Raw genomic sequence first — 16434 nt, forward strand, 5'->3', positions numbered from 1 at the left:
ACTTTGTTACTAATGGCCACTAGATGGCACTGGTTATCTATCTGTACCACAGACGAACCACTTGCAGAGTAAGAAACAGGTAAGAGGGACCTCAGCAAATGTGAGGGTGGTCTGAGAGAAGGTGTTTTTCTATATACAAAGCCAATAATATGTACACAAGATACCAGTGGTCAGCATCCACTGGACTAGGGTCTCTGGTATATGACGATTTTCTATTTGCTAGTTCAGTTTGAATCCTTACAGTCATCCTGTGGGGGTAGAGTTGTCATGATGGGTATTTGCTGAGAAGAACACGGAGGTCGAGTCCCTTCCTTCTGAGTAACCGAGTCTGGATCCAGGCAGACTGATCCCTCATGCTAATATTTTAACCATAGTTGATACATTTTTCAGGGTATCAATATAAGCTAGTGGATAAAGTAAATGTTTGAAGTGTATGCATTCATGTTATACCTTTTAATATCTGGAGAGACAGTGATGTTGGAAGAGGTGGGTTTTATAAGAAAATTGTCTGGACTTGAGTCTTGGCTCTGCCATTCACTGGTTACCTCTTTGTCTCAGTGTCTCCGTCTGGTAAGTAAAGAAAATGCTGCCTGCTTCGTAAAGAATTTTTAGCATTAAATAAAATAATCAGCATAAAGGAGGACTTGCACAGGATATTAATTTTAAATTCCGATTTATTTCGTGAGGAAAAGTCAATCTGATGTTGTTTGTCTTTTAGATTTAGGTTTTCAGAAAAGACACCAAAGGAATAATAGGTACAGGAACCAGGATGAAATTGATAACAGGTTGGAACAGGAGTAGAGATGGGTTAATAGATTATTTGTGTAATGGGTAAATATAGGTTATTGTCAAGGTGATAGCTTTTGTTTTTTGGTGACAGATTTGGATATACTTAAGTTATGATGAAAAATAGAGAATTCACTGAAATTTGGGTATTTTGGGGTTGATCGCAAGACTGTGTCATAAGAGGGCTGGCTCTGTTGGTTAAGTGCTGTGCAAATGTGACAATCTAAGTTTGGGTCCCTTGTTCCTATGTAAAAGGCTGAGCATGACAGTGCTTGCCTATAACGCCAGCACTGGGGAGGCAGAGGCAGGAGGACCCATGAGGCTTGCTCACTAGCTTATCATGCCAAATCTGCATGCTCCTATTCATTGAGAATGTAGTTCAAAAGGTGAGGAGGAGGGTGACAGGGCAAGACACCTAAAGTCACCTCTGGCTTCCACACACATGAACACATACACATACGTACAACACACACACACACACACACACACACACACACACATGCCTGCATGCACACATGCACACACACAATACACTAAAAATGAGTATCAACAAAAATAAATTAATATGTCATAAGCTGTGAATTGTGGTTAATTCTTTTAAAAGCAATATTTTGAGAAGAAATTTTTGCTTCAAATAATTTGGACATGATTTCCATAATCCCATTCTCACAATGTTATTTATCTACTTTGAAGTTCTGTAGGTAACTTTTTAAATGAGGTAAAAAACCAAAAAAAAAAACAAAAAAAAGGCAGACAACTGTCCTGTAAATGGAAACTATTTCCACTAGATGGCAGCACTGAGCAAGCACCTTTTACAAGTATATTAGTACTTTGTGGGGACAGTCAGTCACTGAGACAATTGTATCTTCCAGGGATTTCTTTATCTCTGTAGCCACTAATGTCTCTTTCCATGCATGCCCAGGTGGAAACCATCCGGAGGGTGTTTTTGTTGTCCAAGTTTATAGACATGTCTTTTGAGATGACTTCTCAAAACAAAACAAAACACAACCCCACACAAAAACAACAAAACCACTTCAAATTAAGGAATTTCAAAAACAACAGTAATATTCTGCTTTTCTTCCCATCTTTTTTTTCCCTTTATCATCTGTTTTTTTGAGTGTATTCATCTCAAAATGTTATTTGCATGGTGTACATTTCTTTTTAAAAAATCTTTTTTTTACACACTGAGTAAATCCAATATTTAATATTAATTTCAGTTTACACATGGAAAAATAACTTCACAGTGCTAGACACATAAATTGTGCCATGGCATAAAAATCTTGATGATCATATTTTGTTGGTTTCAAATATAATTTTTTTAATTTTATTTTTTCTTTCATTTTTCTTTATTAAAAATTTTTCTACTCACTCCACATACTATCCACAGATTCCCCCCTCTTCCCTCCTCCCACCCCCCCAGCCCTCTTTCCCAAGCCACCCCACATCCCCACATCCCCCAAATTGATGTCTTCCATGGGGAGTCAGCAGAGCCCAGCACACTGAGCCTAGGCAGGTCCAAGCCCCTTCCCACTGCACTAAGGCTGTGCAAGGTGTCACACCACAGGCACTGGGTTCCAGAAGCCTGCCCATGGACCAAGGACAGATCCTGATCCCCCTGCCTGGGTGCTCCCCAAACAGTTCGAGCCAAACAACTGTCTTTCGTATCCAAAAAATGGTTCTTTGAGAAAAAAAATCTTTTAAAAAATATGTATGAGCCCCACTAAATGGACTCAGCAGGTTGCATTTACATATTTACTCACTTATATATACATGTAACAATAAAAATTAAAATAAAAGAGGCTATGGACGTGAGAAGAGCAGGATTGGAGGTGTGAGAGAGGTTGGAGGGAGAAGAAGGGGGAGCTGATATAAAAACAGTGCACAAGAAATTTTAAAAATAGTTTAAGAAATTAAGATATATGTATTTATAGGCTATGTCTATGGTCCTCTGTATTATTGACTTTAATTTACAAAAATACTCTGGCCAGACAACTCAGGGCAAAAGGATACTTAAGGAACAACTTGAGTCTAAATTATTTTTCCTGGGACCTTGGCGTGCAAGGTTCCTAAAGCAACATTTCTTCCTATCTACTGTGGGTTTAAATTTTATTAGGAAACAAATACTTTTGTGAGTCATTTATTCTATAGGATATATACTGCTTGGAGGTTTTAATGTAGGTTTGACAGAAATTACCATACATAGGGCTTGAGAGCCTGATAACTTCAGAAACCAGGATTTTTCCATCATCATCATCAGAATAGGCCACTGTAGTTTGAAGATTTCCTGTGTCCCGGCCTGCTGGTGATCAGGACAAATCTCTCCCACTCGCATCCCTCAAGTAAACACACAGAGTCTTATATTAATTATAACTTCATGACCATGGCTCAAGCTTTTGCTAGCTAGCTCTATATCTTAAATTAGCCCATAACTATTAATCTATATATCTCCACGTGTTCTGTGGCTTTACCTGAGTCCCATTACAAGTTGCTCCTTGGGTGGCTCGATGGCATCTCTCTCGGCCTTCTTCCTATCTCTCGTTTTGAATTTCCCGCCTGCTTGCCTCTAAGCTGCCTTGCCATAGACCAAACGACTTTATTTATCAACCAATCAGAGCAACACATATTCACAGTGTATAGAAAGACATTCTCCCATCTGGCCATATTAGATGACTTAGATAGTCTTCAGCTCACATCCGGGAATCATAGAATCAGATAAAGTTAAGATTCAAAAGTGTTATAGGATGCATAGGTTCTAACCTTTATAGGATGTCTGTAAAGTAATTCCCAGGCATCCTGAGCAGTCTCCTTGCTGTAGGAGATGGAGGCTGTGGGTACATGGAGAAAGAGATCTATCCCTACATGGCCTAGAGTAGTGGTTCTCAACCCCACGGGTCATGAAAGACCATCGGAAAACACTGATGTTTACATTATGATTCACAACAGTAGCAAAATTAGTTATGAAGTAACAATGAAAATAATTTTATGGTTGGGGGATCTCCACAACATGAGGAACTGTATTAAAGGGTCACAGTGTTAGGAAGGTTGAGAACTACCAGCCTAGAGAATCCCACCCACTTCATTTCCAACCTTTACAAGACCCAAATTGGGGCTTGGAGTGGCTCAGTGAGGTTAGACTCACTTTGCATTCCTCTTCTGTCCCCTCACCTCTCAATGATAAAATAATTTTTGGATGATATTGGGCTAGTAGACACCTGATGAGTATTATCTGCCTTGACTTTTATTTTTATGTAGAATCCAAAGAATATTTATTGAGACTACAGTTAAACCGTTAAGGCAAATATTTATGCTATTAGAATGTAAGTTCGATAGACAGAATTTTGTCTGTTGTCTCACTTAGTATCCTAACTCCCCATTGGACACAATGTTGGGGAATATAATTTTAACTGGCCAAAGATGTGTTACATTTGTTTGTGCTGTGGAATGTTACTGTAACTGTGTAAAGGTGTGTTACATTTGTTTCTGTTGCCTTTGTTAATGACGTAAAGATGTGTTACATTTGTTTCACCTCCCTAAGGCACCTGATTGGTCTAATAAGCTGTATGGCTAATAGCTAGGCAAGAGAGGGGTAGGTGGGGCTGGTAGGCAGAGAGAATAAGTAGGAGGAGGAATCTGGGCAAAGGAAAGAAAAGAGAACCAGGGAGAAAGAGAGGGACACACCCAGGGTCAGAAGCCAGGCAGCTGCCAGCAAGCCAGACATAAGAAGCAGTGAAAGTAAGATATACAGAAGGAAAGAAAGGTAAAAAGTCCTGAGGCAAACTGTAGATGAAGAGAAACAGGTTAAGTTTTAAGAGCTAGTGGGGAGAGCATAAGATAAGGCTGAGCATTCATTACTAATAAGAAGTCTCTGTGTCATGATTTGGGAGCTGGGTGGTAGCCCAAAAGAAAGTCTGGTATATCACATGGAACACATTCAAATATTGGTTGAGTGAATATATGAGTGAATTTTCAAAAATCTTACATACATGCTAAGGGTGTGAAATTTATCCCATTAACATAAAGCTTTGCCTGGAATTTTTTATTTTTTTCAAGGTTTGAAAGAAATATTTCACCTTAAATTTATATTGGATAATATAATAGTGCCAGGTGTTAAAAACTATAAACACATCTCTCAATATATTTCAGAATCTAATGAAAGTCATATAGGATTAAGATTGCAGTGAATTTTTAAGTCGGTTTGGGGAAATTGAAATATTGAGTTTTCCAACTCATGAGCAGAGGATAACTTTGTCAACTGTCAGCAGTCTTTTGTATCCTTATTACAGGGGTTGTTCTCAAATTTAGAAAAATTTATTCCTAAGAATTTTGCTGTTTATAGGGTATTATAAATAGTAACTTAAAAATCATTTTGTCTTCTGATGCCTGTGGCTTGTGTGCAGAAATACCCCTAGTCTTTGTGTATGGACTTTGTGCTGTGTGTTCTTGCTGAATTGACCTTGATAGTTCTTTTCATTATCTTCAAACTTTTCTAGAGAGCCAGAATAGACAACTGTGCCACCCATGAGCAGTTTTGCCAATTCCTTTGTGACTTCTCTGTCTCTTTCTTTTTCCCTATTATATTAAACTAAGACCTGAACCAAAGGGGAAATAGAAATGGTGGGAGTGGACACCTTTGTCTTCGGATCTTCAGGGGCAAGGATCAGTATTTTCCTACTAAATCTGCTGGCTGAGGGTTTTGGGAAATGCCTGTACCAGACTGACAACTCCAGCTAGATTTCTCCTTTGACGTGCTGCAGCTGTAATCCTGCTTCCTTGCCAATCCTCTCACCTTTTCATGTGTTTGCTTTTTTTCTTTATGTTGTTAGGGCTTAGACAGAGATTTTAGCAGCATTTATGCACCACATTTGGGTAACCTCTGTGGCTTCCTGTTTTACCCATTTAATCTATAGTGTCCACATTTTTAACAGAAACCAATTAGTGGAAACATCTTGTGGTGGAGAAAAGTGGATTCAAATCCCTTAAGTCTACATGCATGTTGAGGCAAAGACTTCTACCTACTTGTTGCCTCATTTCCTTGGGATTGTTCAGTTCCCCACAATTCACCAGTCCAGCCACTGTATCTGTTGGTAGCCTATGCTCTACATGCAGCCAATCACAGCTATCACTCAAGAGCATTTTGGTTTACTATTTTGATGGCAAGAAAAGAATGATAATTTTATGTCTCTTGGAGCTGATCTTTTTATAGGTCCCCAGTTTTCATTTGGTGGGCTTCCACATAAACATAAATTTTAAAGGAGACCAATTATATTTACTTTTCAGACCATGTGGATGAAAGAACAATATGCAATGGAATCGCCCCAGAAAAAGATGTAGATGGATTTCATATTATCAATATCGGAAGACTGTGCCTTGATCAGCATTCTCTGATACCTGCCACTGCCAGTGCTGTTTGGGAAATAATAAAAAGAACAGGTTGGTAACTTGGGTCTGTGGGAAACAAGCACCAGATGCAGGTGAGCTCTGGGGCCTTGCTTGGGTAGAGCTACCTCTGTCTACAAGTGACTGAAATGATAAGCATACAACTAAAGTCTATAAAAATGCTACACATTTGTGAATGTCACAGGACAAGACAGAATAAAAGAAAATGAAGAACATGTGTCATGTGATAGGCAACTGCAGTTGTAGCTTGTAGTGAATGAACCTTCCAAATGTGGCCATGTCTTCCTACTTTTGAATTATACATTTTGATGACAATCTTTCCAAAGTGTACAATATTTTCTTACTTAGATAATGTGTCAGTCCTATAAGAACCATGTCTATTGATGGTAATTTTTTAATAAAAGCATGTAGACTTCTACTGTGCTAGACACATTCTGTTCTCATCAGCAGGTGGGACATTCATGAAGCTCTGTGGGTACATTGATGGCTTCCCTGCCCCCACCATGGTCACTTCTCTTTTGGAAAAATCTTTTCCTTTCTAATCTGCTGATTTCTTAACTGATGGACAAACTCTCCAAGAGAAAGCAGATTCTAGAATCACACACTTGCCCATCAGTTCTTAGATAAGCCTCAGTTCCAACTTCTTCATTTTTCCTGTGAAGAAATGGTACTCCACAAGGCAGAGAGCTGACTTTACTTCTTTCTGTGAAGTAAAGTGTGTGCACCCTCCACTTTATGTTATCCCTGTCTCGCTAGGAGGCTGATTGCCATTTGTGGTTAATATTGTTGTATGAATTTCTAGTCTAATTAGCAGTTAATATATTTTAAGACTGTACACTTCATATGAAACTCAGCATTTAAAATGACATTAATGGCAACTTGAGAATTTTTGTGGTTTTTTTAAATGAGGACATAATGAGAGAGGAAATGGCAAATCCAAGAAGTGTAAAAAGAAATATTTATAAATAATCCAGCGAGGGCATGCTACAGACAGGATAGGAAATTCAAATTTAATTAGAAGTTTTTAAAGAACATTTCAGTCGGCTTTTCATATGTTTAATTTGCTTCTTCTTGTTAGTCTTGCATTTAAACAAACTATTATTTTTTAAGGAATTGAAACATTTGGGAAAAATGTGGTGGTAGCAGGAAGATCCAAGAACGTGGGCATGCCGATCGCAATGCTGCTGCACACGGATGGAGAGCATGAGCGCCCTGGAGGTGAGTGACCTGCGGGGCTTCCTGGTTGGAGGGTCCCCCTTATGTCAAGTACAGACTCCTGACGGTGTGACTCTGCACACTTGTGGGTTCATGCAGCTCATCTCATGGTGTGAAAGCCTTGAAATACAAAAAGGAATTGCCAATGTATTAGTTCTTTCCTACTGCTGTGATAAAACACCATTGTAGCCATAAGTTTCTCTGGTCCCACTCCACCCCGCTATCCTGTGTTTCTCCAGTCCTGCCTGGCCTGTGGTCTCGCAGCTGCTTTTAAAATAATTACTCAGAGCCTTAATATTAATTGCAAATTATATGGCCTATTGGCTCAGGCTTCTTATTAGCTAGCTCTTATAACTTAACCCACAACTATTAATCTATGTATCACCATGTGTTCCATGACTTTCCCTGCATCCCATTACATGTTGCTCCCTGGATGGCAGTTTAGCATCTCTCCTTTCACTATCTCTCTTGGATTTTTCCCTCCTGGCTCCATCCTGCCCTGCCATAGGCCAATGCAGCTTTATTTAATAGCCAATGAGAGCAACACATATTCTCAGCATACAGAAAGACATCCCACAACACACCATGACCTAAGAAACTTGTTGAAGAGCTTATTTGGGGTTTACATTTTCAGAGTTCATGATGATGGAATGGTGGTAGCAGGTGACTAGAGCAGCAGCTGAGAGCTCTGTCTCTAACAGGAAGCAGGAGGTTGAAACATACTGAGAATGGCAGGATGCTTTGGAAACTTCAAAGCCCAGTGATACTCATCTTCCAACAGGGCCGTACCTCCTGATCATTCCCAACAGTTCCACCAGCTGGAGACCAAGTATTCAAATGTACTAGCCTGTCAGGGCTAGTCTTATTCAAACCACTACTGCTGAAAATATGTGACCCTTTTGGTCCTTTTCTTTTGCTTTCTTTCTTCCTTTTTTACTTATAGTTGTAAACACTTTTTTAAAACTCAATAACAATACAGACATTCAGAAAGGATTAAAGTCACTAGACACATAAAAATCATTACTTCAGAAAATTCTCAAAACCATTAGAAGTTGACCGTTGAATTGTAAAATGGTTTAGCACACCACAAATCATCTGGTTAGTTCCCTCAATAGGAATGAAACCTGGGGCTCCGGGCTCATAGCTGGTTGTCTGGGTTCGACAACTGATTAGACAACTCTGTATTGCTCGGCAGTAAGAGTGACAAGTCACCACGAAGCTCCATCAGATGTGAAGGTGTTTGAGAAAACGTACCGCATCCAGGTGCCTGCCAGCTCACCACCCTCCTAGGAGCTTGGGGTTTTCAACTGTCTCATAGCTGGGTGTTGAGCAGATCCACCCTGAGGGCTGGTGACAGGGTAGGAAGGACATTTGGCAAAGGACAAGGGGCATGAGGTTCACAGCTGTCTGAGCCCGTGCTGTGGCAGGGGACAAAAAGGTGCTCAGATCAAGTTCACGGTTTCAGTAGAAGCAGCCGTTAGTCTGCATATGTGCTACTGATGTTCACCGGGACCTTTCCTGATCATCCTTCCTAATTCCTGCATTTTGCCCTATCTTCTATACAGTGAGCACTTCACTGAGTCCTTTAACTGAAAAAGAACGGGCATACTTTTGTTAAATGCCAACACATGCACACTCTACTGTACATAGGCTTACAGAGATTTCTAAAAAAATATTGTTAACCACGTTGAATCCCAGTTCCTGAGATCAGTTCTGTTTTTTTTTTTGTTTGTTTGTTTGTTTTTTGGCAAGTCTTTTTTTTTCTTTTTTTTTCTTTTTTTTTTTTTTGGTTTTTTTCCAGACAGGGTTTCTCTGTGTAGCTTTGCGCCTTTCCTGGGACTCACTTGGTAGCCCAGGCTGACCTCGAACTCACAGAGATCCGCCTGCCTCTGCCTCCCGAGTGCTGGGATTAAAGGCATGCGCCACCACTGCCCGGCGCAAGTCTTTTTTTTTAAGGGTACTATGATAATACATACGAAGGGATTTTTTTTTTTAAAACTCAAAGTCCTATGGACTTATCTAAAGCAATGGCCAGACATGGTGGCACACATCTTTAGTCCTATCTCTCAGGAAGCAGAGGCAGGCAGATCCCTGTGAGTTCAAGGTCAGCTTGGTCTACGTAATGAGTTCTAGGCCAGGCAGAGCTACTTAGTGAGACACTATCTCAAAACAAAAAAAAAAAAAAAAAAAAAGTGATGAATGATGAGGATGAGCACGAGGCTTTTGAATTTTATTTTCTGTTCTAAGAATCTATTGCACGAAACTAATACTTGTGCTTGGATCGTAGCAAGTCTGGCTTGATGGTGACTCCAGGCAGTTGTCAGAGCACCCATCTTCCAAGGCGTCATTCCTGCCTCACTCTTCGCTGCCAGCTCACTCTACACTGTCCTCATGGTTGCAGAATACTGGTTCACCCTGGCCTTCATATAGTACTTTTATGTTAAGCCAGGTAAAACCAGCAGAAATTTTATAAGATTATACTGTTTTTCATGGAAAACTTTGATGAAGAGACAAGCAAATTTTTCTTTGTTTTCACCCTTTAGTTTTCTTGTCTCATCAGTAACATTCTGAGCCCTGTGTTTAGATGATCACTTTCTCATAAACTGTCTAGCCAGTTTTCAGTAATTCTGGTGCATAGAATTCATTACTATTCCCATTTTACAGATCAAGCTTGTAAGGCTTTTGTGGGCATTGAGGAAGTCTAAGTCCCAGGACTGGGAACCAGGGATGAGCATCTGCCGTGGTTAAGGAACACTGATCAGGGTAGAGACTCATTGCTGATCCTGTGACCTCCAACAGCTGATTATCCATTGTAGATTTTTACTTTTATTGTCAGTAAGAAATGCGTAACATTAATATCTTTCTTACTTAGCTATTGTGAAAATTAAATGAAATAGAAGTTTTAAGGAAGCATCAGTTACAATGTGTTTGCGGTGTTACTGCCTAACACACAGTAGGTTGAATTACTACATGTAGCCATGACAACTGCTGTTGTTTCAATTATTTTTAAGTCAATGAGCTGTAACACACGACTTACATGTGTACAGGGAAATGCTCTGAGGTTAGTGATGATCTCTCCCTTGACTTTAATTTGAAACTTAGTTTCTTTTCCTGTTGAGCTTTATTTTTGCTTTTTAAAGTAATATTTAGTTTTTTGTAAGAATTTGAATAAACTCAGCTTATGAAGGCTTACAAACCCATGATTAGATATGTGTTACCATAAAACTCCAACACTACTTGACAACATGCTTTTTTCTTGTAGACTTCAGTATGTTACATGCTAATTTCTTGTCATATTTCAATTATGAGTTATTTATAAACTACCTTAGAAAATCTATCCCCTTTTAATTCAGTTTTAAACAATATAATACTATGCAACAAATATGCCTTACATATTTTAGCATATGTAGTTATTTATAGATATGTACCTATGTAGTAAAATATCAAAATAAACACAAATTGATGGTGATAATGATTTTTGAGGAGAGAATTATGGGATTAAAACTGATTACTTTAAAAATATTTTATATTTTGTTCAATAAAATTTCTCCCCTTAATGAATACTAAAAATGGAATACATGTAAAATTGGTTATAATGTTGCTTACAGACCAGGTGGTTAAATTTTCCATTATTCTAGTGGTACTTTACTTCCGTTATAATTACTGTATCTAAAAGGTAGCAAATTATACTAAAAATGATATTGAAGGTTTGCCATATGGGTGGTGTTTAATTACATACACACTTAATAGGATCATGGTGACATATATTATTAATATAATGAACTGTAGCAAGCAGCTTCCTGAATGTTTGGAGTCTGTGGGAAGGCTAGTGCTTGAATGTCTTCTCCTGGCAGAGCAGTAATTACATGCATTGTTGGCTAATGGAGATAATGAAGGTGGATTAGCTGCAAATTCACATCTAAAGACCTTGCTCTAATGACACAATGTTGAGCATGTAGCTCACACTGTGTATTGTTTTACCATCGGAGACTCAGAGGCCTAATAATTCATTTTTAATCTCAAAGAAAAAAATAATTTCCCTAAAAGGAAAAGACAGCCATACTGTCATTTAGTTTAATATATGTCTGTTTCCGGGTCACTAAGTTTTGTCATTAAGAGCACGAAGCTTGGATATTTGTAAGAAAAATCTTTTAGTTTACTTAGGACTTGAAACATTCAAGAATGAGAATGTATGTAAATCTCTAAGTGTGAAGGCTGCACCACTGTCTACCTCAGCATTGGACAGAAGCAGGGATGGGACCACAGAGACTCTGCAGGAGCTAAGGGAGGAGGTCAGCCCCCTTAGAGCTCCCAGCTGGAGAGACTGATTCTCTCCTGCTTGACAGGCTTGGTGGAAGTGAGTGATGAAGGGGACATGGTGTGAAAGGACAGGAATTTATAAATGTTCAGTGAAAAGCAAACATTCTGCTACTTAGGGCAGCCCAGGCTTGGGTGAAGTGACGTTACAAGATAATAGTAGAAAGTTGCTTCTCGTGAAACTTAGCAATTCCCATGATGTTGAAGGACCATTGTGAACATCATGAGGTCATAGGGTATTCTTTTTTTTTTTGTCAAATTTAACTTTTTATTGAATCTTTGTGGATTTCACATCATGCATCTCGATCCCACTCATCTCCCCGTCCCTTCTCATCTACCCTCTACCCTTGCAAACACCTCCCCTACCTCAGGATAAAACAAAATAAAATTTAAAGGAAAAGAGGGAAAAAATGAAAAGAAAAGAAAAATCTCGTTGTGGAAGTTGCAGTGTGAGACAGTGAATCACATAGTCCTTTAGTCCATACATTGTTATTTGCAAGTGTTCATTGCATTTGAGGTCTTTGGTTTTTGCTACATCATCAATACTGGATTCTGACTGGAGCTCCTCTTGGATATTCTGTTGCTGTCCTGTGTCAAGGAGATCCTGTAACTTTGGGTCTGCAGGACCAGCCCCTTCTTGTGGAGAGCCATCCCTGAGGTCACTGGAGGGAGAAAACTGGCCCTGCCTTTCACCAGCTGCAGAACTAGGCAGAGTGGTCTCTATACCTTGACTAGGCAACATAATAGAGCTGGTCTTGGTGGTTTAGGTGTGGGCAAGCTGATCCCAAGGACATGAGAACAGGAGAATGGCCTCTCCTCTTGCTGCTTACTACATAGGGTGAACTAGCCAGGGTAGTGCTGGAGAGCTCATCCTGGTGTTGAGAATGAAGGAGAGCTGGCAGACTGACTAACCCAGCAATAACCCAGACCCAGACCCAGAGCTATGAGTTGGTGCATCCAATCATCCACACCATCTAGGGTATTCTTGTGACTTCTTTATATGCAGCAACAGAAGCTACCTCTCTTTCTCTGAGAATGAAAACTGAATACCACTGGCTTTTTAACACAGTGGCTCCCCGCCCCCAGCTTTCCCATAAGGAAGGAAGCCTGGGGAAAACCCTCTAATATCTTTAAAAACATTTTTCCCATCGTGATGATAGCAGAGCACCCTCCCCATCAAGGAATTATAACTATTAATTATCACTAGTAGAATTTAGAATCTAATGTTGTTTTTCATTCATTTAGAGAAAGTTCCTCCTGCATGCTTTTATTCTCAAGCAGTACTTCTCACCAGAAATGACCAATGACGTGGCCCTGGCATGGGTTACATGCTCTTTACAGGATGTGATAGCATTACTATGAGTAAAGAAGACTTGGTCTCTCTCTCCTCTGAAGCTAGTGCTCTTCATCTTCAGATTCATCTTTGGAAGGTGTGTTTTCTCCAAGCACTGGCCACATGGCATCCAACATTTACAGTCTGCCTGACCTGCTACTGTGCTTCAATATCTCTTTCTTTGAGATGTTCTTCCCTTGTTTGTTTGGTTTGTTTTTTGGTTTTTTTCGAGACAGGGTTTCTGTGTAGCCTTAGCTGTCTAGGAACTTACTCTGTAGACCAGGCTGGCCTTGAACTCAGAAATCCACCTGCCTCTGCCCCCAAGTGTTGGGATTAAAGGCATGTACCACCACTGCCCAGCTTAAGTGGAAATCCACATGAGTTTTTATTAACCCACTGTCTTAGTTAGGGTTACTATCCCTGTGATGATAAGTTGTGGAGAAAAAGGGTTTATTTGGTTTACTCTTCTACATTGTAAGAATCAATGAATCAATCAATCATTGAAGGAATCTAGAACATGAACTCAAACAGGGCAGGAACCTGGAGGCAGGAGCTGATGCAGAGGTCATGGAGGGGTGCTGCTCACTGGCTTGCTCATCATGACTTACTCAGCTTGCCTCATTATAGAGCCCAGGACCACCAGCCCAGGGATGGCACCACCAAAAATGGGCTGGGCCCTCCCCCATCAATCACTAATTAGGAAAATGCCATACAGGCTTGCCTACAGCTTGGTCTCAACTGAGGTTCCCTCCTTTCAGATAACTCTAGCTTGTGTCAAGTTGACACAGAACAAGCTAGCATATTCAGTGCTTTTTCACTGTGAGGACTGACTCCAGTTTTCAAAGCACATATTTTTGCCAGGCTGGGAGCATTATATCCCACCTCCAGGAGGCAGTAACCAATAGTAGATGCTTGAGGCAATGCAACGTGATGTGAGTGGCATGTGTGAGTAAACTCTGCCCAGGAGCAGGTGAAGCCAAGCTCCCTTAGGTTTCAAAGAGAAGAGCCAAATAGAAACGCCTAGGAATGCAGGAGTTATGCAAAGCCTCACACAATAGGACCGAAACTCTTAGTCCTATTGGCCCTGAGTGGAGTAGGGAATATATAGCCTCTGTTGAGGAACCACATCGAAATTGGGCAGAGGGGATGGCCATGGCCAAACTGGGCAGAGAGGATGGCAGATAACTTGTTTCTGCAAGTATCAAATTCTGTGATGCTCTGTGTTGATGTGGTTTTACTAATTTAGAATTTTGAGTGTGTGTTGTTGAAGTATTAGAAAAAAAGCTAATTGTAGCATGAATTGTTAGAAGGTCTTATTAGTACAAACAAACCCAGAGCCAGGTATTGGGGTGAACGCTGAAAGATCAGAGAAACAGAACAAGCCACAGCTAACCTGACCTTGCCAACTCCTCAGCTGATCCTGTTTCCTCAGACTGGAAGCCTCTGAGTCCTCATCCGAGTGGATCTCAGCTGAACTGCTGCTCAAAAGTCTAAAAGCTTAACCAGCTTTAGTTCCTGGTTTTCACGCCTTAAATACCTTTCTGCTTCCTGCCGTCACTTCCTGGGATTAAAGGCATGTGTCACCATGCCTGGTTGTTCCAGTGTGGCTTTGAACTCACAGAGATCTGGATGGATCTCTGCCTCCAGAATGCTAGGATTAAAGGTGTGTGTGCCATTATTTTTTGGCCTCTATGTCTATCTAGTGGCTGTTCTGTTCTCTAACCCAGGTAAGTTTATTAGGGTGCACGATATATTGGGGAACACAATACCACCACAGCAAATGGTTATTCTTGTCTTAACTTTCTCAGTTGACTAATAGTCATGTTCTACTGTCAATGCCATCTAACTTAAGCTAGCTTGTATCTCGAAAGCATTTAGTTGGGAAATAGTCATTCTTATTGGACACCTGGGATTGTTCCACAGTGGGAAGTAACATTAAACCTGTTTAAATTATAAAGCAGGGCTGGCGAGTTGGCTTAGGGGTAAGTCACTTGCTGCAGAGTCAACAACCCGAGTTTGATCCCTAGGACCCACATAGGGGAAGATGAAAGCCGACTTCTGAAAGTTGTTCTCTGACAGACCACCACATACATGCTGTGGGCCATGCAAGCCCTGCCTGCCCTACCACACAAAATAAATAAATGTAAATGTTAAGATTTCAAAAAAATTAAGTTAAAAAGCAAAATTAAAAAAAAAAAGTCTATCCTCTTTTACTTTCTCTTCTAGTCCTGACCTCAGCATACCACATATCAGCTCTGTTGTCAGCACAAAGCATCCTGTCTCTAATCTCTGTCCACCTGTCCAAGGGGGCACTAAAAAAGCTTCACCCTACCTTCTTAGCCATGTCACCTGTCACTTCCTTCCCATCTTATACTGAGTCTTCACAGTCTACATACCATTCCCATAGTACCATCCCTCCTGCTCCTGGGAGTGCTATGTCCTGAAACCCTTTGCTGGTTCCCAGCGCCAACCTCCTTTCCTTTCCTACTTCCCAGCCATTGCTTTGTGTATCCTGGATCCCAGTCCTTACCCTTCCTCTTCCTCTCCCCCTCCTCCCTCATTTCAAGAAGAAGTAAATATGACCTTCTTTTAGGGGTGAGGCAGTTTGAGATAAAGCCTCCTTGCATAGCCTGGCTGGTGTAGAACTCTATTCATAACTTAAACTGGCTTCAGACCTTGCAACAATTGTCCGGGCTTTAGCCTTTCAAGTCCTGGGATTACAGGCATGTGTCATATGCCCAGGCAAATGCCAACTTCCTAATGACAATATTTTAGGCTTTTTTTATTTGTAAAATTTAGCAGAAGGACTCATAGATAATAATAGAATAACTCATTGAACCAGTAAATCTGTTAGATACTTTTACGTGCTAACCACCAGGCCAACATTGTACAAAATAAGGCAACAGATAGGAATTTAAATTATGAATGTATCATTTATTGAAAGGAAACTTTTTTATGGAAGAAAGGAAGGGGGAGAAAAGTAACTAGATGCTCCCCTACAGATCAATATTTTTTCATATTTAAAATTATAAGCCTTTGTATAAAAGGACGATTGAAACCTCCACTGCCCCAGGAGTCACCTTGTATTCAGTAGGGGAGAATGGGCCTCATCAATATCAGGAGGGAAGAGGAGACCTCAGGACACTGTGTAAAGGAGGGGAAGTTGATGCTGATGTCATTCACTGAAAGAAGCCCCTGTTTCTACAATGAAACATCGCAGTTCTATCTATTCAGGCTCTCTTCTTACAGAGGGACTCATTTCTTTGTTGGTAAGTGTGTGAAATGCAACAGTGAATAAACCAGACAGGACTCTGCCCTCCCAAGACTACAGAGAAGTAGAAAAGATAATCATTAATCACAGGAAATAAATGATTCTAATTATAACT

At 40.2% G+C, this 16434-nt stretch overlaps 1 protein-coding gene across 4 annotated transcripts in view; it reads left to right on the forward strand.

The window, feature by feature from the left end:
- Window positions 1-16434, forward strand: part of Mthfd2l (methylenetetrahydrofolate dehydrogenase (NADP+ dependent) 2 like) — a 109249-nt gene that overhangs the window by 22880 nt on the left and 69935 nt on the right. For all 4 annotated transcript variants that reach the window (XM_052735349.1, XM_052735350.1, XM_052735353.1 and 1 more), the window contains 2 exons: window positions 6064-6216; window positions 7294-7401. In XM_052735349.1, the coding sequence (XP_052591309.1) occupies window positions 6064-6216; window positions 7294-7401 (261 nt within the window). The remainder of the gene's footprint in view (window positions 1-6063; window positions 6217-7293; window positions 7402-16434) is intronic.

Source organism: Peromyscus californicus, unplaced genomic scaffold, assembly GCF_007827085.1.
Source record: "Peromyscus californicus insignis strain IS unplaced genomic scaffold, ASM782708v3 Scaffold_13__1_contigs__length_99412109, whole genome shotgun sequence".
Taxonomy (NCBI): Eukaryota; Metazoa; Chordata; class Mammalia; order Rodentia; family Cricetidae; genus Peromyscus; species Peromyscus californicus.